The 16,983-nt window shown below is 31.1% G+C and overlaps 3 protein-coding genes across 3 annotated transcripts; 2 read left to right on the forward strand and 1 right to left on the reverse strand.

Moving 5' to 3' along the window:
- The first annotated feature begins 2,702 nt into the window (after nucleotides 1-2,702).
- On the forward strand, nucleotides 2,703-4,793 carry LOC120072324 (Tetratricopeptide repeat (TPR)-like superfamily protein). Its single transcript, XM_039024828.2, is given in 2 exon segments — nucleotides 2,703-4,410; nucleotides 4,413-4,793. Coding segments are annotated over 2 exon segments (1,308 nt in total). The 5' UTR covers nucleotides 2,703-3,173; the 3' UTR covers nucleotides 4,484-4,793.
- Nucleotides 4,794-7,759: 2,966 nt separating this feature from the next.
- LOC120082718 (light-regulated protein, chloroplastic-like) lies at nucleotides 7,760-11,565 on the forward strand. Its single transcript, XM_039037998.2, has 3 exons — nucleotides 7,760-7,993; nucleotides 9,402-9,560; nucleotides 11,358-11,565. The coding sequence occupies exons 1-3, from the start codon at nucleotides 7,815-7,817 to the stop codon at nucleotides 11,431-11,433; spliced, it is 414 nt and encodes a 137-aa protein (XP_038893926.1). The 5' UTR covers nucleotides 7,760-7,814; the 3' UTR covers nucleotides 11,434-11,565.
- A 710-nt stretch (nucleotides 11,566-12,275) lies between these two features.
- Nucleotides 12,276-15,829, reverse strand: ICE1 (basic helix-loop-helix (bHLH) DNA-binding superfamily protein). Its single transcript, XM_039037990.2, has 4 exons — nucleotides 14,421-15,829; nucleotides 13,964-14,191; nucleotides 12,933-13,103; nucleotides 12,276-12,632 (listed from the first exon to the last, which is right to left on the reverse strand). The coding sequence occupies exons 1-4, from the start codon at nucleotides 15,819-15,821 to the stop codon at nucleotides 12,549-12,551; spliced, it is 1,884 nt and encodes a 627-aa protein (XP_038893918.1). The 5' UTR covers nucleotides 15,822-15,829; the 3' UTR covers nucleotides 12,276-12,548.
- Nucleotides 15,830-16,983: the final 1,154 nt, after the last annotated feature.

Below are 16,983 nucleotides of genomic sequence, written 5' to 3' on the forward strand. Positions count from 1 at the left end.
AAAAGTAGATAACAAAAGAAGACATTTAGAGGAGGAAGGTAGTGTCCATGGGCTTAATTTTCAAAAACAAAAACAAAAAACAGGGCCTTAGTATTTCATTTTCAACATTATATATGACCATTGACACACTAATGATCTATACTTGCAATTCATTTTGAACTAGTACTAATATACAATTGAAATATCAATGTTAAAGTTTAAGTGTCATTCTACATGATATACTTCATATTTGGTACATCAACAATATCATTGATATATATATTTTTTCTTTCTATTTTAGTTATATCGATCAATTAATATATGAAATATGAAATATTTATTATACAATTGATATACCAAATTAAACATAACTTATATACCACTAAAATCATATAAAAAAATTTGGAAATGAAATAGATTAACTAATATAATTTAATATTTGGTATATCACTTGACAAAATTAATGCATTTAACATATACCATAAACATGAAAATTGAACTAATCGAATGAAAATAACTTTATATCAGCATGAGAAAATTAAAAATCCACACATGTCATACATCTTTCATATAGGATGATCTTAGAAAGCACCTAAGTGTTGGACATTTGCATATCGACCATAGCATAATTAAAGTCATGATCGATCAGTTGTATAAATGATATTCTTTAAATAAGGTATACCAATTGATTGATACACCAAATATAATGTATATTAGGTGACTGATATATCAACATATAAAGTATATTTGACATACCTATTCAAATGAATGTAAAATCATAAAAATGAAAAATATCGATAATCAAGTTTTATTATTTTTTTTTTTTGCTATATTTGCAAATTGAAATTAACCATTACTATATTTCTAATACTCTTATGTTTTTTTGGAACTTTTTAAAAAAACTAATGATTATTGACAAAAACAGTGTGGCTCATTAAGTATTGACATATTTAGGGTTGTTAAATCATATACCAAATACACGATTTAGCCTACACCGTATCCCACGTCCACGTTTTAAGCCTATATCATAACCCACATTCACGTTTTGAGGCCAGATTATGTACGTGGTACACGATTTAAGTGACACGCAAGCCAAAAAACTACTCATTTGGCAACACTCAATTGGCCATCCACGTGTAAAATCGTGGACAACGTCCACAATTTTATTGTCTTTCCACCGTCACTTAAATCATATTTGAGGATTTTTCCGACGACGAGAAATTTAGAGATTCTAATTTTAGAAAGTTTGATTTTAGAAGAAAAAAATGGTTTTTCTTTGCCCCTTTTGTAGGGGTTCTTTTATTCATCTCCACGATCTGATTTTAGAGAATTTTGGGGGGTTTTGAAACATTTTTTCTAGTATTTTAGTCATGATATGTAATACATATACACTATTTTAATCCATCTCTATTTCTTCTTCTTCTTCTTTTTTTTTGTTTTGTTTCCAGAAGGAGTTGTGAGAATTTTACTTTTGTCTTATTTATCGTATAATTTTGAATCAATGAAGTCTTGAAAGTCTTGTATAGTTGTAGTATATGAAACACCGAATCACTATAATTGCACTGTATGTCTCTTCTTCTTTCTTTCTCTCTTTAAAAACTTGAAACTTTGGTGAATACCTATGAATCATCAAGAGAGAAGAATATGCATAAGATTTTGAATTTACTCTAATCTGCGTAAGAAGAAAACTTAAATTTTTAACTGCAACTTGTTTTCTTCCTTTATTTACATAAATAAAAACAATATTTTGGTAAAGTGATTTGGTAAATAAAATACACTTAGATATGAGATATGTGGCATTATTATAAATCTATACGTGTTTGACATGTGAAGATAGTGAATTTGAGAATGAGGTAAAATAAAAGATGGTTTTTCTTTTATAAATATATTTTTTAAAAAGTACAACAATTCCTCGTGGTGGTTACCCATCAACAATGTAGGAAGGTGTTTGGACGAGGATGAACTCGTATAACTCGTACACAAGTTCCCCACCTATTTTTGTCAATATTTTTCACATCCTACCTTACCTTACAAAGTTGTTATTTTTTCAATGTTATTAAAATCATTTTTTTTCATATTACTCTATATTTGTCATTTCTTTTTAAAAATACAATATTCTTGACTTTAATCATATTTTTTGTCCCCATTGCAATTTTCCTTTAAAATTGTTATAAAAAATATTTTTAATGATTCAAAACTAATTTTGATGTAATAAAAACTGCATTTATAAAATTAAATATTAAATTAACTTTAAGCATTAAAGGCATGTGTTGAAGTGATTTTTGGCATGACAAAAGTAATTTTAAAAATTTCAAAATCACATGCACTAAAATGTTAATTTACCTTTGATGGAATTCATAAAAACTATTGAAATATCAATTGAAATGTTGACATGAGGTGAAAATTAAATTTCATAATTTGTACAAATTAATGTTAATATAAACAATATTTAAAATATCAATGTCAAGAGAAATGTCGAGGTATTAATTTTACGAAAAATCTAATTAAAATTTCAATAAAAATTCGATTTCGATACATATTCACAAAAAGCTTATGAAAAAAAATAAAAAAATAAATTTAAATTAATAAATTAATATTTTATAATTTTTAAATAAGTTGAGATTATTTATATTACATTTATATTATTGATATTTGGTTGCTTATTGTCAAGTTTTCTACGATATTGAACCCATGATAACATTAAAATATCTATGGAAATAAATTTATTACTCTGCGTAGAAGCTAAAAAGAATTTAGCCCACACAAATGGGTGTGTATCGGTATGAATATGATCTGCAACTGCAACCGAGAACACTGGTTCACTCTTCGATCGGAACTGTAAGTCTCATCTTCCCCAATTCCCCAAGGCGCTTTCCGGTGGCAAATTCATCTCTTCAATGACGCAATAATGGTGAACTGAATCTTTCTTCATTCACAATGTCTAATCTCCATTGTTCGGGCACTCATTCCTCTTGGATTCTCATTTTCCAACAAAAATCCGATTCAGAAATGTCCAAATGCCGCAATTGCAGAGCTTCTCCTCTCTCTCAACCTTGAGGTTTGGGAATACTTTGTTTCTCTCTCCATATCTCGCAATTTCTTGATTGCTTCTTCCTGTACCAGGAATTTCTTCTTCTTCCTCCTTGCAGACCGTGTACTACCGTGTCTGGATTCTTGAACTAGTTTTATGTATAATGGTTCCATGTCTCTCATATACGCATGACGTTTTTCCGAGTAAGAATTTTTCCCTGACCTCAAGAGGGAACATCCGAGCGAAGAAGGCTCTCTTCTTGCTTCAAAACTGCAAGAATTTCAAACAGCTCAGGCAAATCCATGCCAAAATCATTCGTAGCGGCCTTTCTAACGATCAATTACTTACTAGGAAACTGATTCATCTCTACTCTTCTCATGGAAGAATAGCGTATGCGATTTTTCTATTTAATCAAATCCAGAATCCTTGTACGTTTACTTGGAATCTGATAATTAGGGCCAACACTATCAATGGTCTCTCCGAAGAAGCCCTCATGTTGTATAAGAACATGGTGTGTCAAGGAATTGCAGCCGATAAGTTTACATTTCCATTTGTCATCAAAGCTTGTACAATTTTCTTTGCCATTGACCTAGGAAAAGTAGTTCATGCGTCTTCAATCAAATACGGATTTTCAAGGGATACATTTGTGCAAAACAATCTAATAGATTTTTACTTTAAGTGTGGACATAAACATTGTGGTTTGAAGGTGTTTGAGAAAATGCGTGTTTGCAATGTGGTGTCATGGACAACCATGATATCTGGGCTGGTCTCTTGTGGTGATGTACAGGAAGCAAGAAGGATATTTGATGAAATGCCATCTAAAAATGTTGTTTCATGGACAGCAATGATAAATGGGTATATTAGAAATCAACAGCCTGAAGAAGCTCTTGAACTATTTAAGAGAATGCAGGCTGAGAATATTTGTCCAAATGAGTATACAATGGTGAGCTTGATCAAAGCATGTACTGAAATTGGAATCTTAAGTGTTGGTAGAGGGATTCATGACTATGCCATCAAGAACAGTTTCGAAATTGGTGTTTATCTTGGCACGGCTCTAATTGACATGTACAGCAAATGTGGTAGTATAAAGGATGCAATAGAAGTTTTCGAGACGATGCCCAGAAGAAGTTTACCGACATGGAACTCAATGATCACTAGCTTGGGAGTACATGGGTTGGGGCAGGAAGCTCTCAATCTTTTCAGTGAGATGGAAAGGGAAAATGTGAAGCCAGATGCAATCACGTTCGTAGGCATTTTATGCGCTTGTGTACATATGAAGAATGTAAAGGCAGGCTGTGCTTACTTCAAACGAATGACACAACATTATGGTATTGCACCAATTCCTGAGCATTACAAGTGTATGGCTGAGCTTTATGCTCGTTCTAATTCCTTGGATGAAGCCTTGAATCAACAAAAGTGATGTCGATGGAACCCAATGAGGATTCCTTGGCTTTTCTGTTGAATAATGAGTAAAGAAATATGCAAATGCAGGAGGTCGCAAGTTTGGCCAACGGCCCTTCTCTTTGTTTTGATGCCAGAGCTAAGCAGGTGCGGAATTTTCTGTTGAATTTTTTAGCTTACTACTTGCTTTTCACTGTCATTTTATACACTGGAAAAAGGGGGTTTTCATGCTCTTGCATAGTATACAACAAACTTAATTGTTATTGATTCTTATTGCAATAGGTATACCCTGTTGATTTCAATGAATTTGAAATTGTTGATAGAAAAATAGGTGTAATATACAAGAGTTAAACGTGCATTCATTATTTTTATGTTGTGCAAATTGCAATGCTTTCTGGAATTCCCACATGGATAAACTTCTCTTCAATTTGAAGTTCTTGGTAACACATTAAGAATTTATGCAGTAGCAATTGGTTGATTTTTCTAACTCTTGAATAAAGCTCCATTGGTGGAAAAACTAGCAACCCACCCTTAAAGTTCTAAAGTTGTAAGTATATTATGGTGTAATGTATGTATAATATACAATAAACACAGTGCTTGATGAGTATATGGAAAGTCTATCATCCATTCTAGGAACATCACCACAACCACTTGTAGCTCACACAACCTACCTAAAATAATTGTATCACAAGAAAAGGGCTGATGGAAATAATTTAATATTTTTTTTTCCACTTTTCTATATTTGCTTTAATCCTCAAAATAGATAAAAGTAGAAGAGATGATTGATGTTGAAAAGATAGAATATGAACTCAACTATTGCAAGTGTGTATGTTGTCACACATTGAGCAATGTATGTATATTTAAAGGATGAATGATAAAACTATGACGTATACATTTCTATGATGAGGCTTAGTTAAGGCATTGGTTACCATCCAAAAGTTTGATGGTCAATGTCAATCTCCCACCTTTAAAGTTTTTTTTTAAAAAAAAATAAAAAATAAATTTAATTTTAAAAAATGGCATTCCTTGGGCAAGGGTGAATGATTAGGTAGAGCAAATATGAGACCATTTTTTATTTTTAAATTTAGGTTAAAAGTTGAGGCAAAATGAACATAGATTAACTTGCTTCTACTAGTAGGGGTCGTTTGGTTGGAAGGTTTTCCGCATGGGAATTGATATAGGTATCCAATTCTCATATTTGTTTCACAATTTTCAACTCTTTGTCTGAAATAAATTATTTACAAGCATCCTCATTTCCCACATATAAAGGTTTTCTATTCCTTTCCAAAACTGTGGGTTTTCTATGTTCATCTCTCTGTATGTTTTTCATTTTATATATAATTTCACTTTGAATATAGTTAATTAATTAATTAATTAATATTAATTTAACAGAAATAATATAAATATTTATTTTAATAAATCAATAATGATCTATTAAAATATTTACTTAACTTATTTTTATAATAAGCTAATACTATCTTAAATATATTTAATTAGTAAATTAGAATGAGTTAAATTTAGTTAGTATGAAACTTCATTTTTATCAATAATAATAATTTATTACTTTATTATTTTTTTAATAATCAAGTAATTATTTATTAAGATTAATTTTAATTTAACCATTCATTATGAACATATAATCATCACGGATTGTTTATTAGAAATTAACTATTTATTGTGATTAATTTTTATTACTCCATTCATTATTAATATATCATATTTACAAAATACTTTTTAGTATTCTTTATTAATATATCATATTTTTATCTCATTTTCTTTTCTTTTTATATAATATATTGTCCATTAAAATTATTTTTTTATATTATTTAATTAAAATTAAAATTACTATTATTGAACTTAATAAATAATAAAAATTATTAAGTATTAGATTATAATTAGTATGACGTTCATTAAATACATTCATTGGTTAATTTTAAATATAAATTACTCAAATATTTATAGTTAAAATGATTATTCATTCATATTTAACTTTTTATTGATATATTGAATATTGTTTATTCTTTAAATTATTAATCTATTATAATTGTAATTAGATTTTCATGTTTAATTACATAATGCAACGCAAATATAATTTTTGTTCATAAAATTCTGATAGCATCTTCATGTACAATCAAACATTATCTTTTCAGACATTCTATTCCTAGACATCTTATCCTTAGACACATCTATAAAATCTTAAACCAAATTGCTATTAAGTTGTTTGATTATGGTGGTAGGAAACAAGGATTGGGCCTAGCCAGAAAATATTTGGCCCAAATTTACCCATTGATCTGTCGGCTGTCGAATGGTCTAGCCTATATTTTGCTTGAAATAGGTCCTTGTATTTTAGGCCTCGAAAGAATGTGAATCATTAATCATTCTTGTGACTATTTGTAAAGACTCAACTAAAATGTTCATTTACAGCTATGCAAAAAGAATTCAGAGCATTTCGACTAAACAATAAGAATAAGACGATTTATAATATATAAGTTAAGACAGATATTTTCATATTGTTGAGGGTTATCAAGATAAGACTTAAGTCCACGGACAGGTCTAAACCCAAGAGTATCATGATGTTGTTTGTGTGTTCTAGAAGAGAGTCAAATCCTCGGGTTTCAAGTCGACCAACCAAGCTTGCCCCATTTCATCAAAAGGGAAATAATCGAACCTAGTTTGCTATTGGCACTCTACAACCTTGAAAGCCATACCTACTCTGATACAGTCATACAGTTGATCTTAAACATATCCCCCAAGCGCGAGTAGTAAATGGGCCTTATAAATTACATTATTCCATCAACCTCAAGGGGTGGTAAGCAATTCTTTCTATGCTTAGTTGAACTGAACACTATGTGTACTAACTTAGACATTGGAAGGCTCAGCACCACACCGATATAAGTATTCTTGCAGGTTTGCTCTACCAACATGTCTGGACTAGAGGAATGGGCCCGAGGAGCAAGAAGGGCCTAGATAAGATACTAACGCCAATACATACTATTATAGAAAATATAGAAAGGTCTATTGTCCCTTAATACAAGTAAGAAAATTTGGTGTTAGAACTAGTCTTCGATCTAATCCGAATCAACCTATTCCCTTAAATGTTATTTTCAGTGCGGACTAGCAATTTGGCAGTGTATGTAACTTTATTGAGTTAGACATTATATATAATGGGCCTTGGGCAAAAATATCTTGGGAGATTCAGAAATATCTCCAAGGTGATGGGAAAGTTTGAAAGCTTCCTGTAAATGAATGAACATCATAGGAAGAAGAAGCAAAGGAATCTTATCTAGAGGGACAATCTCCAATATCTCTTACACTGTTCTATATAAAGGGCTAATCAGTAGCTTGCTTATACTCGATTCAAATCGCAAAAGCCTTATTAACAACATATCATTTCAAAAGCAAAATGCAGGCTGTTCTTAGCATCGCTGTTCCTCCCCTTCTCCCTTCAACACTTTCCAATAATAACCCTTCTCAGTTCCCTTTGATCTCATTTAGTTCTCACTGCTCTCGTCGCTCGGCCATCAAAGCAACCGCCTCGGTCGTCTACGACGCATCGATCGTCGATTATAGTTCTGCTATCTCGTAAGTCATTTTCTCTTGCAACCTTCTATTTTGTATTGAAATTGAATTATTTTGTATTGGATCTTGAACTTTGAATTGTGCTTTACAGGCTCTTGCTTTAGCAAGCATCTAATATATTTTAGATCTAAATAGATTATGTACGGAAGGAATGAGACTCATTTGACATTCTTTTAACTTCAAGAATTTAATAAACACAAAATCCAAAATGCAATAACCGATCAGACACAAACATGAAAGTTTATGAATAGTGGTGGCATAAAATGTAAACAAAAACATTACATTGTATTACTGTAATATACAAGGCTCTCAACGTCATTGTCAAATATCGAGGTTTCAATTATATTTAGAGAAAAATATTGAAAATATTAGTCTCGACCCTCGATGGATATAAATTCGAGAAATATAAATATTCTAAAAACCCCAAAAAATATATTTAAATTAGTGGATAAACATTTTACCATTTTAAAATAAGTTTAAATGTTGGAAAAAAGTTAATTTTTATCCTAAACTTGTCCTAATGTATTAATTTTGATCCTAAACTTACACAAGTGTTGCAATTTTAACCCTCGATTCAATAGGTAATTCATCCACTATTTTAACAAAAAAGGTAAAATTCATAAGCTCATAATTTCAATAAAATAAAGTTTTGTAAAAAAACTTTGACCAACGTACAAATTAACCATCGAATAACATTATCAAAATACATAATTTTTTTAAAAAAAAAGAAAGAAAGAAAGAAGAAGATAAATCTTTGATGTTGTCTTTCTCTTAATAAATTATCAATTTCATATTGTATATATGTTACATAATTCATTATATATATATATATATATATAAAAGAGAAACTTTATTAACAATACTTGAGAACTTATTAGATAGTTAAAATTACAACACTTTTTAAAGTTTAGAATTAAAACGATACAATCGGATAAGTTTAGAATCAAAATTTGATTTTTGTTTTCCAATTTTTTATTGTTAATATTAGGTTCACATTAGTGAAATTAAATTGATAATTTATGTTATATTCCAACAATTTTTTATATTATAGTGGAAACATCAAACTCATATTTTATGTCCATATCAAACTTATAAATACATAAAAATATGATGAAAATTTAATAAACTAGTTGTATCTATAATATTAAATTGTCAACGATATCTCGACATTCACATTTTCATAGATTCACATCGTTTCAATTATATCATAAAAATTTCATGAAAAGTAAAAAAAAATAAAAAAAAAATAAAAAAAAAATAAAACGTCATGTAAATATAATATAAATAATAAATATTTTAACTTATTTTAAAAAATATATAAAATATTTAATAATTTCTTTATAAAATCGATCGATCTCGATATTTTATCGATATTTTATCGATATTTTGATATGAGTTTATATTTGTTTAGGGTGTTTCCAGCAGAAGCATGTGAGACAATAGGAGGAGAGGCATGTTGGGCAAATATGTTTCCAGAAGTGAGGATTCAGCCTTCACTTAACAATCAAAAACCCGCCGTTGCTTTGGAGGAGATTGATAGAGAATATCTTGATTATGCCGATTCAAGGACGTGAGAATTTTATTACCATTTTTTTTTAATTTTCTTTTTCTTTTTCTTTTTTCCATTTAATATTAAAGAAAAAAATATTTTTAATGACGGGTGTGTTGGTCTCTAAAGATTTCAAAATGAAAATTTTAGTCTTAATTTTTAAGAATGGATTAATGAGTATGTTTTTATTATTTTAAATATCGACATAACGTTTTAAATAAATAATAATAATAATTTTGTAAGCTTGAAATACCAGTTTAGTCCGTGTATTTTGAGATTTATTTATTTATTTATCTTTTTTTTAAGAGAAAATTTATTCAATTTTAATCTATGTACTTTCAAATGATCAATTTGAGTATATCTTAAATTTAGTCTCTCGAATCTAATTTTTATTGGAATTTGCTATAATAATAATAATAATTTTTCAGGTAAGGAGACACTATATATTCATATTCTTAGAATTCGTTGAAAAATGCTAACTTTGTGATTCTCGCACATAAACTAAAAGAAGATACTTTTTAATCTAGCTTTATTTTCAAATTTTGACTTTACTAAGATTATTATAGATATAAAATGAGATGACCTTTTTAATAGTCGAGTCATGATTTTTCTTCTTCAAAGTTCAAACCATATTGAAAATTATTTTAAATGAGAAATTGTTAAAAATATTTATAAATAATAGTAAAATATCACAGTTAGACTGCGATAGACTATCATATGTGTCTACGTTGATCCAGATAGACACAGACAACAATCTAAATTACATGGATAAATAGTAAAATTTTACTATATTTATGAATATTTTGATTTATTTTTCCGTATTTGTAAATAGTCCTATAATCATTGATGTCGGTGGACAAAAAGCTTTTCATTAATTCAATAAACAAAATCTAATGGATTTGACAAGAATGTTCATATTAATTCAAAATAATATGAAAATTATTTAATACTATAATTTTAGATTTTTAATAAAAGAACACACATTTTACTTTCTTTTATTTATTTATTTTTTTAAAAAAAGAGTTTTTACTTCTTTTATTTTTTTTTTAAAAAAAGAGTTTTTACTTCTTTTATTTAAAAATATTTTAATGTCCACCGTAAAAGAATCCATTGATTTGTAACTTGGATAGGACAAGCGACCTGAATTTTTGTGACTCATGATTTCTTATCTACATATATTATCTTATAATTAATATTTTATTTTAGTGACCACAATGTTCATTTAATTTTATTTTATTGAGAATTTTCTATAAATATATATAATGTTTCATAACTTTTTTTTTCCTTAAAGTTTGAATTAAAAATGTAAAAACGTTATATAAGAATTACTTTTTAGAATTAGAAACCCAAAATTTTACTCTGTATTAATTTCTATATTATAAAATTTACAAGTAAAAAGTGATCAACTAAACTTTCATTTTGAAAACAAAAAACAAAAAACCAATTAGATCCCTTTGATAACCATTTGAATTTTTGTTTCTAGTAATTTAAAATTAAGCTTATGAACATTATTCCTATCTATAAATTTCTTCATTTTTCTCATTCAATTTTTACCAATATTTTAAAAATAGACATAAAACTAAAAACAGAATTGCAATACTTTCGATTTCTAAAAACGAGAAACGAGAGTAGAAACAGAAAAACTGCAAAATGAAAGCAAAATATGGAACTAAAGATATTGAAATGTAAGGGATTCGTTTTTTCTGAAAATTCTGGATGTTCAGACTTGAAACTGCGTGCAATGCCTTGGAGTTTGGAGCAATGGGCAGTGAGTAGGGAAAATGTAATTATTTATTAATTATATATTATGATGTGCAGTGTTTTCCCAGGAGAAGCTTGCGATGATCTTGGTGGAGAATTCTGCGAACCCGAGTTTCTAAATAGCGTTTTCTAGTGTATTTCTATGTACTTTTAATTGTATTTATACACAAAAAAGGGCTCTCTCTTTAGCCCATATCATAGCTTCTGTAACTGTAGCCCACTTTTCGCCATTCTCAACGCTTAAATATTTTTACCTTTTTCTTTCCCTCTCTTCTCTTTTGAATTATATTTGAAAACGGATCCTTTCGCAATAATCGTTGAATGAGATTCTAAAATCTGTGTTTCTTCATAAATATTCGATATAAACTCATACATCCAAGTGTGAATCTTTCTCCAAAAACTTTCTAATAGGGGGAGAATTGATGATTTTATCACAAGAATCGTAGATTAGTTAAAAGTTGGAAAAAAAGAAAATATCATTTTGGTCCCTAAGTTTTGGATATAATTTTCATTTTGGTTTAAGTTTCAAAATGTTACGTTTTTACTTAAAATTTTGAATTTCGTTTTAATTTGATCCCTAGAGATTCAAGATTTACACTTTTAACCTTCATTTTTCATTAAATATTCATTTTCTATCTTTGGTATGGTTAATGTTTATTAATTAAGGTAAAAGAATTAAATTAACTATAATTATATTAGTTATATGAAAGTTAACATCAAATACCAATGTGAGCATTAGTAACAACTCCAGAGTAAAAGTATAAAATATTGAAACATAATGACCAAATAAAAAATTAAACTCAAAATTCAAGGGTAAAAAGATGTAATATTTAAATTTTGAAGATCAAATAGAAATTAAACTCAAAACTCATAGGTGTGCATGTTAAAATTTCAAGACTAAATGAAAAATAGATTCAAAATCCGGAAACCAAAAGGTATTGCTCCAATGATGAAGAAATATTAACAGAAGGAAACTACATTTAAGAAGAAAATCTTATTCCAAAAAAACTGGACCAAACGAAATGTTAACACTTGAGGTTGATCTTGCAATATGTTCTGAAAGCAAGATAGGTAAAATACTAAAACCAGAAAATATTAGCCAGACCTACTCGTCTATGGTGTGTGCAAGAATAAGACGAGGCTGAGCTGAATGTTGTTGGATTTACAGAATTTGTTGATGCATAAAACACATCAGTTATTCCATCCATCAATGGAAGGGCTAGCTGCTTCATTTGATGATAGCTTCAGTTATATAACACCATGTAAACCAGCTGAATCCAACAGCACTGCTTTTATTTGCTCAGGTAAGATCTCTTGACCTTCCTTAGATTGCTAAAAGAAGTGAAAAGGGAGTGGATCTTTGTAAGAGATATATAATACAAACAGCCAAGGTGAAGAGAAATCGCAAGTTCTACAGCCAGATATGCATACATGAATGTGCTACTACAGGCATCTAAAAGCATAAAATTAAATATTAAATTAATTTTGAGTGACTGAAGACGTGTTTTGGAGTGATTTTGAACCTGACAAAACTGATTTTAACAATTTCAAAATCACTAACTACAACCAACTTGAAAAACCATATCCTGTTCTAGAAGTCGACGAGGGTAAACGAAAAGGAAATGAGAGTACCTCAGCGCTAAAGATATCTAAAGCAAATCCATTGAAACAGCTGATTACAGCTTGTTGGATGTCCAAGCCGAGGTTATCCAAAGCCCTCATGGTGGATAGCAAAAGACCCGGCTTGCGAGAACAAAACATGTGAATATTGACAGCTCTGCCTTCTCTGACCCGAACTTCAACCTGTCACCAATCATGATTTGAAGCATAAATATAAGCACATGAGCACACATGCACATAGGAAAATGCATACAAATCCCATAAATGTTCGAGAATGAAACTAACTTCATAAAGATATGCACAGAAAATGAATCAAAACCCATGATTAAGTTTCATGATGATCGGTATCTAGTTGAACTGATTTCCTCAGACAGAAGTGAGATGAAAAAAAAGATGTAAGAGTTCCACCAGTATCATTAGAACTAACAACAACAAAAATATTGTCCAAGAAATTACTCATGACTTAATCTCTTTGTTAATTAAGACATGAGGGATTCATGTGCTAAACTTCATCATATTTTCTAAAGCCTAAAGCAATGAGACGAAGTGGTTGTAACCCACATGATATTGCTAGTTTAAGAAACTACAGATCGTACACCATTAAAAGTATGTTCGGTATAACTCTTCAGAATAGCATTGCCCACATGTTAGTCCTCCATGAGCACGTCCCATACAAGTATCAAACAGTTCATTGGACCTCAATATTGGGGGAGGACTTCAAACTGATACATTTGACTAAAGTTCTAGTTGAAATTTTTAGAAATTGTATTCTAGAAGTAACCCATTGGAACAAGGCGAAATTTGTTCATGCATTGATAGCTTCTAAACTACATCCAAGAAAGCTCAAAAGTTACCAAGCAATCATTTACATCACTAATATAAGAAATAATTGAAATGTTCTTAGCTCTTCAGAATCAAATCTCAGCTCTTGCTACATGCACTTGTTGAGGAAGTTTAAGAACAAATAAAAAGAGAGAACAAACAAAACACAAAAATTGTACTAAATCCTAAAAGAAGCAAAAAAAATGAAGTTGGATAGTTACCCTGGCAGGCTGGGTGGTATTGGGGCTGGACAAGGAGCTTGGACACAGCTCCTCTTTGACACGACAGGGAAGAGTCGGCAGCGTCGGCGTCAAAGGGTGAAAACTTGCAGAAGGCTGCAACAAAGAACCAGGAGGAGTCGACTCAAGTTCATTATGGAGATCATTTATCCTTTGAAGAAGCTCCTTCAAGTAGTCAATGGCATCTCCAAGTATTGAAGCTCTATCCATCTATGTATTTCAGAGAGGATTAGAAAGAAATTAAACCATGAAACAACAGGAATTATTTTCCCACATCCCCAAGAAAACATATCAACATAACGATTACAAATTAGATGCAAGTATGCCACAAATCCAAACAATTCAGAGTTGTATGAATTAAAAACATTTATTCTGTGTCAGCAGAGGTTCAAGATTTCTCCACCATGAGATCGAGACGAGCAAAAGCCTGAATCCGTACCTTGCTTATCTTGGGTACGACGGACCTAAGCATGTAAAGTCTATCATTCAGTTTCTTTCTCCGCCGCCGCTCCGCCATGAGATTTTTCGCCGGCAGCCCCTTCTTCTTCCCCTTCTGGTCTCCGCCAGTTATAGTACTGTTGGCATTGGAATTGCTTCCGCAGTTTTTAGCATTAACATTGTCTTCTTGCTTATTATGCTCATTGGGCTCGTCGGAATCGTAATTCAAGCGAGAAACATCCACGCTGCCGTCCTCAATGTCCTCGTCGCCCGTCATCTTCCTCAGCCTCTCCAAATTGGGCGTCCACATTGAGCCTTCTCCTAATTTAAAACCCGAAACCTCCAAATTCTCTAGTTTATCAGGTCCGGCAGAGCCAACTCGATGCGCCGCCCGCTTCTGGTACAGCGTCGGCTGCGCACCGACTTGCGGGAACACTTCGAGAGGTTTCAAAACCTTAGACCTGTTCTGAAACAGAGCATTCCCGGAGTCATCGAAGCTTTCAAAAGCAGCCGCCGGATTAAATCCAGCGCCGAATGCGAGAGGGTTATCGACAACCGGAAGCAACCGAGTGGCCGGAAAATCCGAGTTGTTTAAGCTGAGTTCCGAGTTGTTTAAGCTGAGTTCCTGATTACCGATTTGAGGAAGAGACGAAATGCCAGTGAATCCCATCAAAACGGAGGAATTGGAAGCTTGGTTCCCTTGGTAAGGTCCAAGCAGACCACTCTCACCTCCTAAATCGAAGGCATTATCAAAATTACTGCCACAAACGACGTTAAGGAGAGAAGAGAAGCAGGAAGATTTATGAGAAGGCAAGATGGAGTGGGAATGAGCAGGATCGAGAGGAAAAGCGTGAGAAGGAGAGCAGGAAGAGGAGGAATCTATAGGGTGTAAGAGGAAGTTATCGGAAGGATTGGAAGAGAAAGGAAGGTGTGGAATGTCCGGGTGAGAAGAAAGGGAATGGAAGTCTTGGTGAGAAGGATTGAGAGGAGTAGTAGTAGTAGAGTTGATGTACCAGTCGGATTCGAGCATGGATTTGAAGGAGGAAATGGAAGCGGCGGCAATGGCGATAGGGTCGTCGTTGTGGTGGTTAGTTGTGGTCCAAGAAGTGGCGTCGTCATGGTCGCCGTCGAGCCAGAGGATTCCGGTGGATTTAGGAAGCATTTGGTTGGGGAAGAGAGTTGCAGAGAAGAGAAGAAGGAAGAAGACGGTTAAAGAGAGAAAAAAGTGAAAAAGCTTTTTAAAAGAGAGAGAGATAGAGAGAGAAGAAATGAATAGAAATATATTCCAAAGTTGAACGTTACGTATCAGAAATTCAGAGCAAAAAGAGAAGACCGCCAATCGCTCCTCTTCTCTCTCTCTCTCCCTTCTATCAATTCTCATCTTCACGACAATTTTTTTCATTGAAAATGAACATAAAGTATTTTATTACCAAATACAATAAACAAATATATATACATACGTACATATATGTATGTATGTATTTCTGTTATGGGTGAGGTATGGAGCCTAACTAGGGCCCCACAATCCACGTACACCAAAAGAGTCGTGTAAACTAGTGAATGATATGTCACCTAGTGAGTCTTCTAAGAGTCGAACCAAAGAAGAGCAACACACAACACAATGAGTACGACTTACCAAAGCTTGGCACCAATCGAGTTGAGGCACGTGTCTCTCTTCTCCTTACTTCATATAATCGTGCTATGTATATGGCATTAACAATATATAGGACTGAAAAGAGGAGATTGATCTAGAATATTATCGTTGTTCAACTCATCGCTTCTTAATTCTATACACTAATTTAAGCATCGTCGATGTATATTGTCATAACATTATAATAATATAGATGAATATCTTCCTCACAAGTCACTCAACTATTTGACCACATGTCGAAATCGTAAATTTGTGATCAGATTGTTACATCAACCATATATATTAGTGGTATTGATATTGATATATCTTGCCTTATCTATAATAATTCAATTTCTTTTTCTAAATTCTATCATTACTTAATTTTTTGCTATATTAAATTACAACCTTGACACTTGAATTTTAACATGGTGTCCATTTTGTATTTAGTACACCTGAGTTTAGAGTAGAAATTTACCTCCCAAATATTTTACGGTGTACTTTGTTACTTTTTTATTTTTTTATTATTTTATTTTATTTGAAAAGAAGACTAGCATTAAAGAAATAAAAGATAAAGTGTGAAACTGTGAGGTTATAATTTGTATGTATTCGGTCTCCTTTATTTCAAGAAGTATTTATTTATTTTGATGGGTTATTTCAAGAAGTTATGGTATTTAATGACAAAATATTGAGCTGGTTTTGAGTATGGTTTTAAATTTTGTACTTTGTTTTTTTAGATTAACTATGTATAAACACCGCAACAAATAGGAGTTTCAATAACACAATTATATAATCAAATTGAGGTTGAAGAATAAAAAAAAGTGTCCTAATATGAAAAATGTGCATTTTTGGCAAGAAAAAAATGTAAATTTCCGAACTTTAGTATTTTATAATAGTTTTTCAATGTTGATATTTATTAATTTTCATTAAATAAAAT

This window comes from Benincasa hispida, chromosome 1, assembly GCF_027475165.1.
Source record: "Benincasa hispida cultivar pf3 chromosome 1, pf3_genome.v1.1, whole genome shotgun sequence".
Taxonomy (NCBI): domain Eukaryota; kingdom Viridiplantae; phylum Streptophyta; class Magnoliopsida; order Cucurbitales; family Cucurbitaceae; genus Benincasa; species Benincasa hispida.

Excerpts from the sequence above, each read along its gene's own strand:
- LOC120082718 (XM_039037998.2), top strand. The coding sequence starts at position 7,815 with ATGCAGGCTGTTCTTAGCATCGCTGTTCCTCCCCTTCTCCCTTCAACA. Across the intron at positions 7,994-9,401 it reads GATTATAGTTCTGCTATCTC|GGTGTTTCCAGCAGAAGCAT; the intron begins GTAAGTCATTTT and ends ATATTTGTTTAG. Across the intron at positions 9,561-11,357 it reads GATTATGCCGATTCAAGGAC|TGTTTTCCCAGGAGAAGCTT; the intron begins GTGAGAATTTTA and ends TATGATGTGCAG.
- ICE1 (XM_039037990.2), bottom strand. The coding sequence starts at position 15,821 with ATGAAAAAAATTGTCGTGAAGATGAGAATTGATAGAAGGGAGAGAGAG. Across the intron at positions 14,192-14,420 it reads TCGTACCCAAGATAAGCAAG|ATGGATAGAGCTTCAATACT; the intron begins GTACGGATTCAG and ends TGAAATACATAG. Across the intron at positions 13,104-13,963 it reads ATACCACCCAGCCTGCCAGG|GTTGAAGTTCGGGTCAGAGA; the intron begins GTAACTATCCAA and ends GATTGGTGACAG.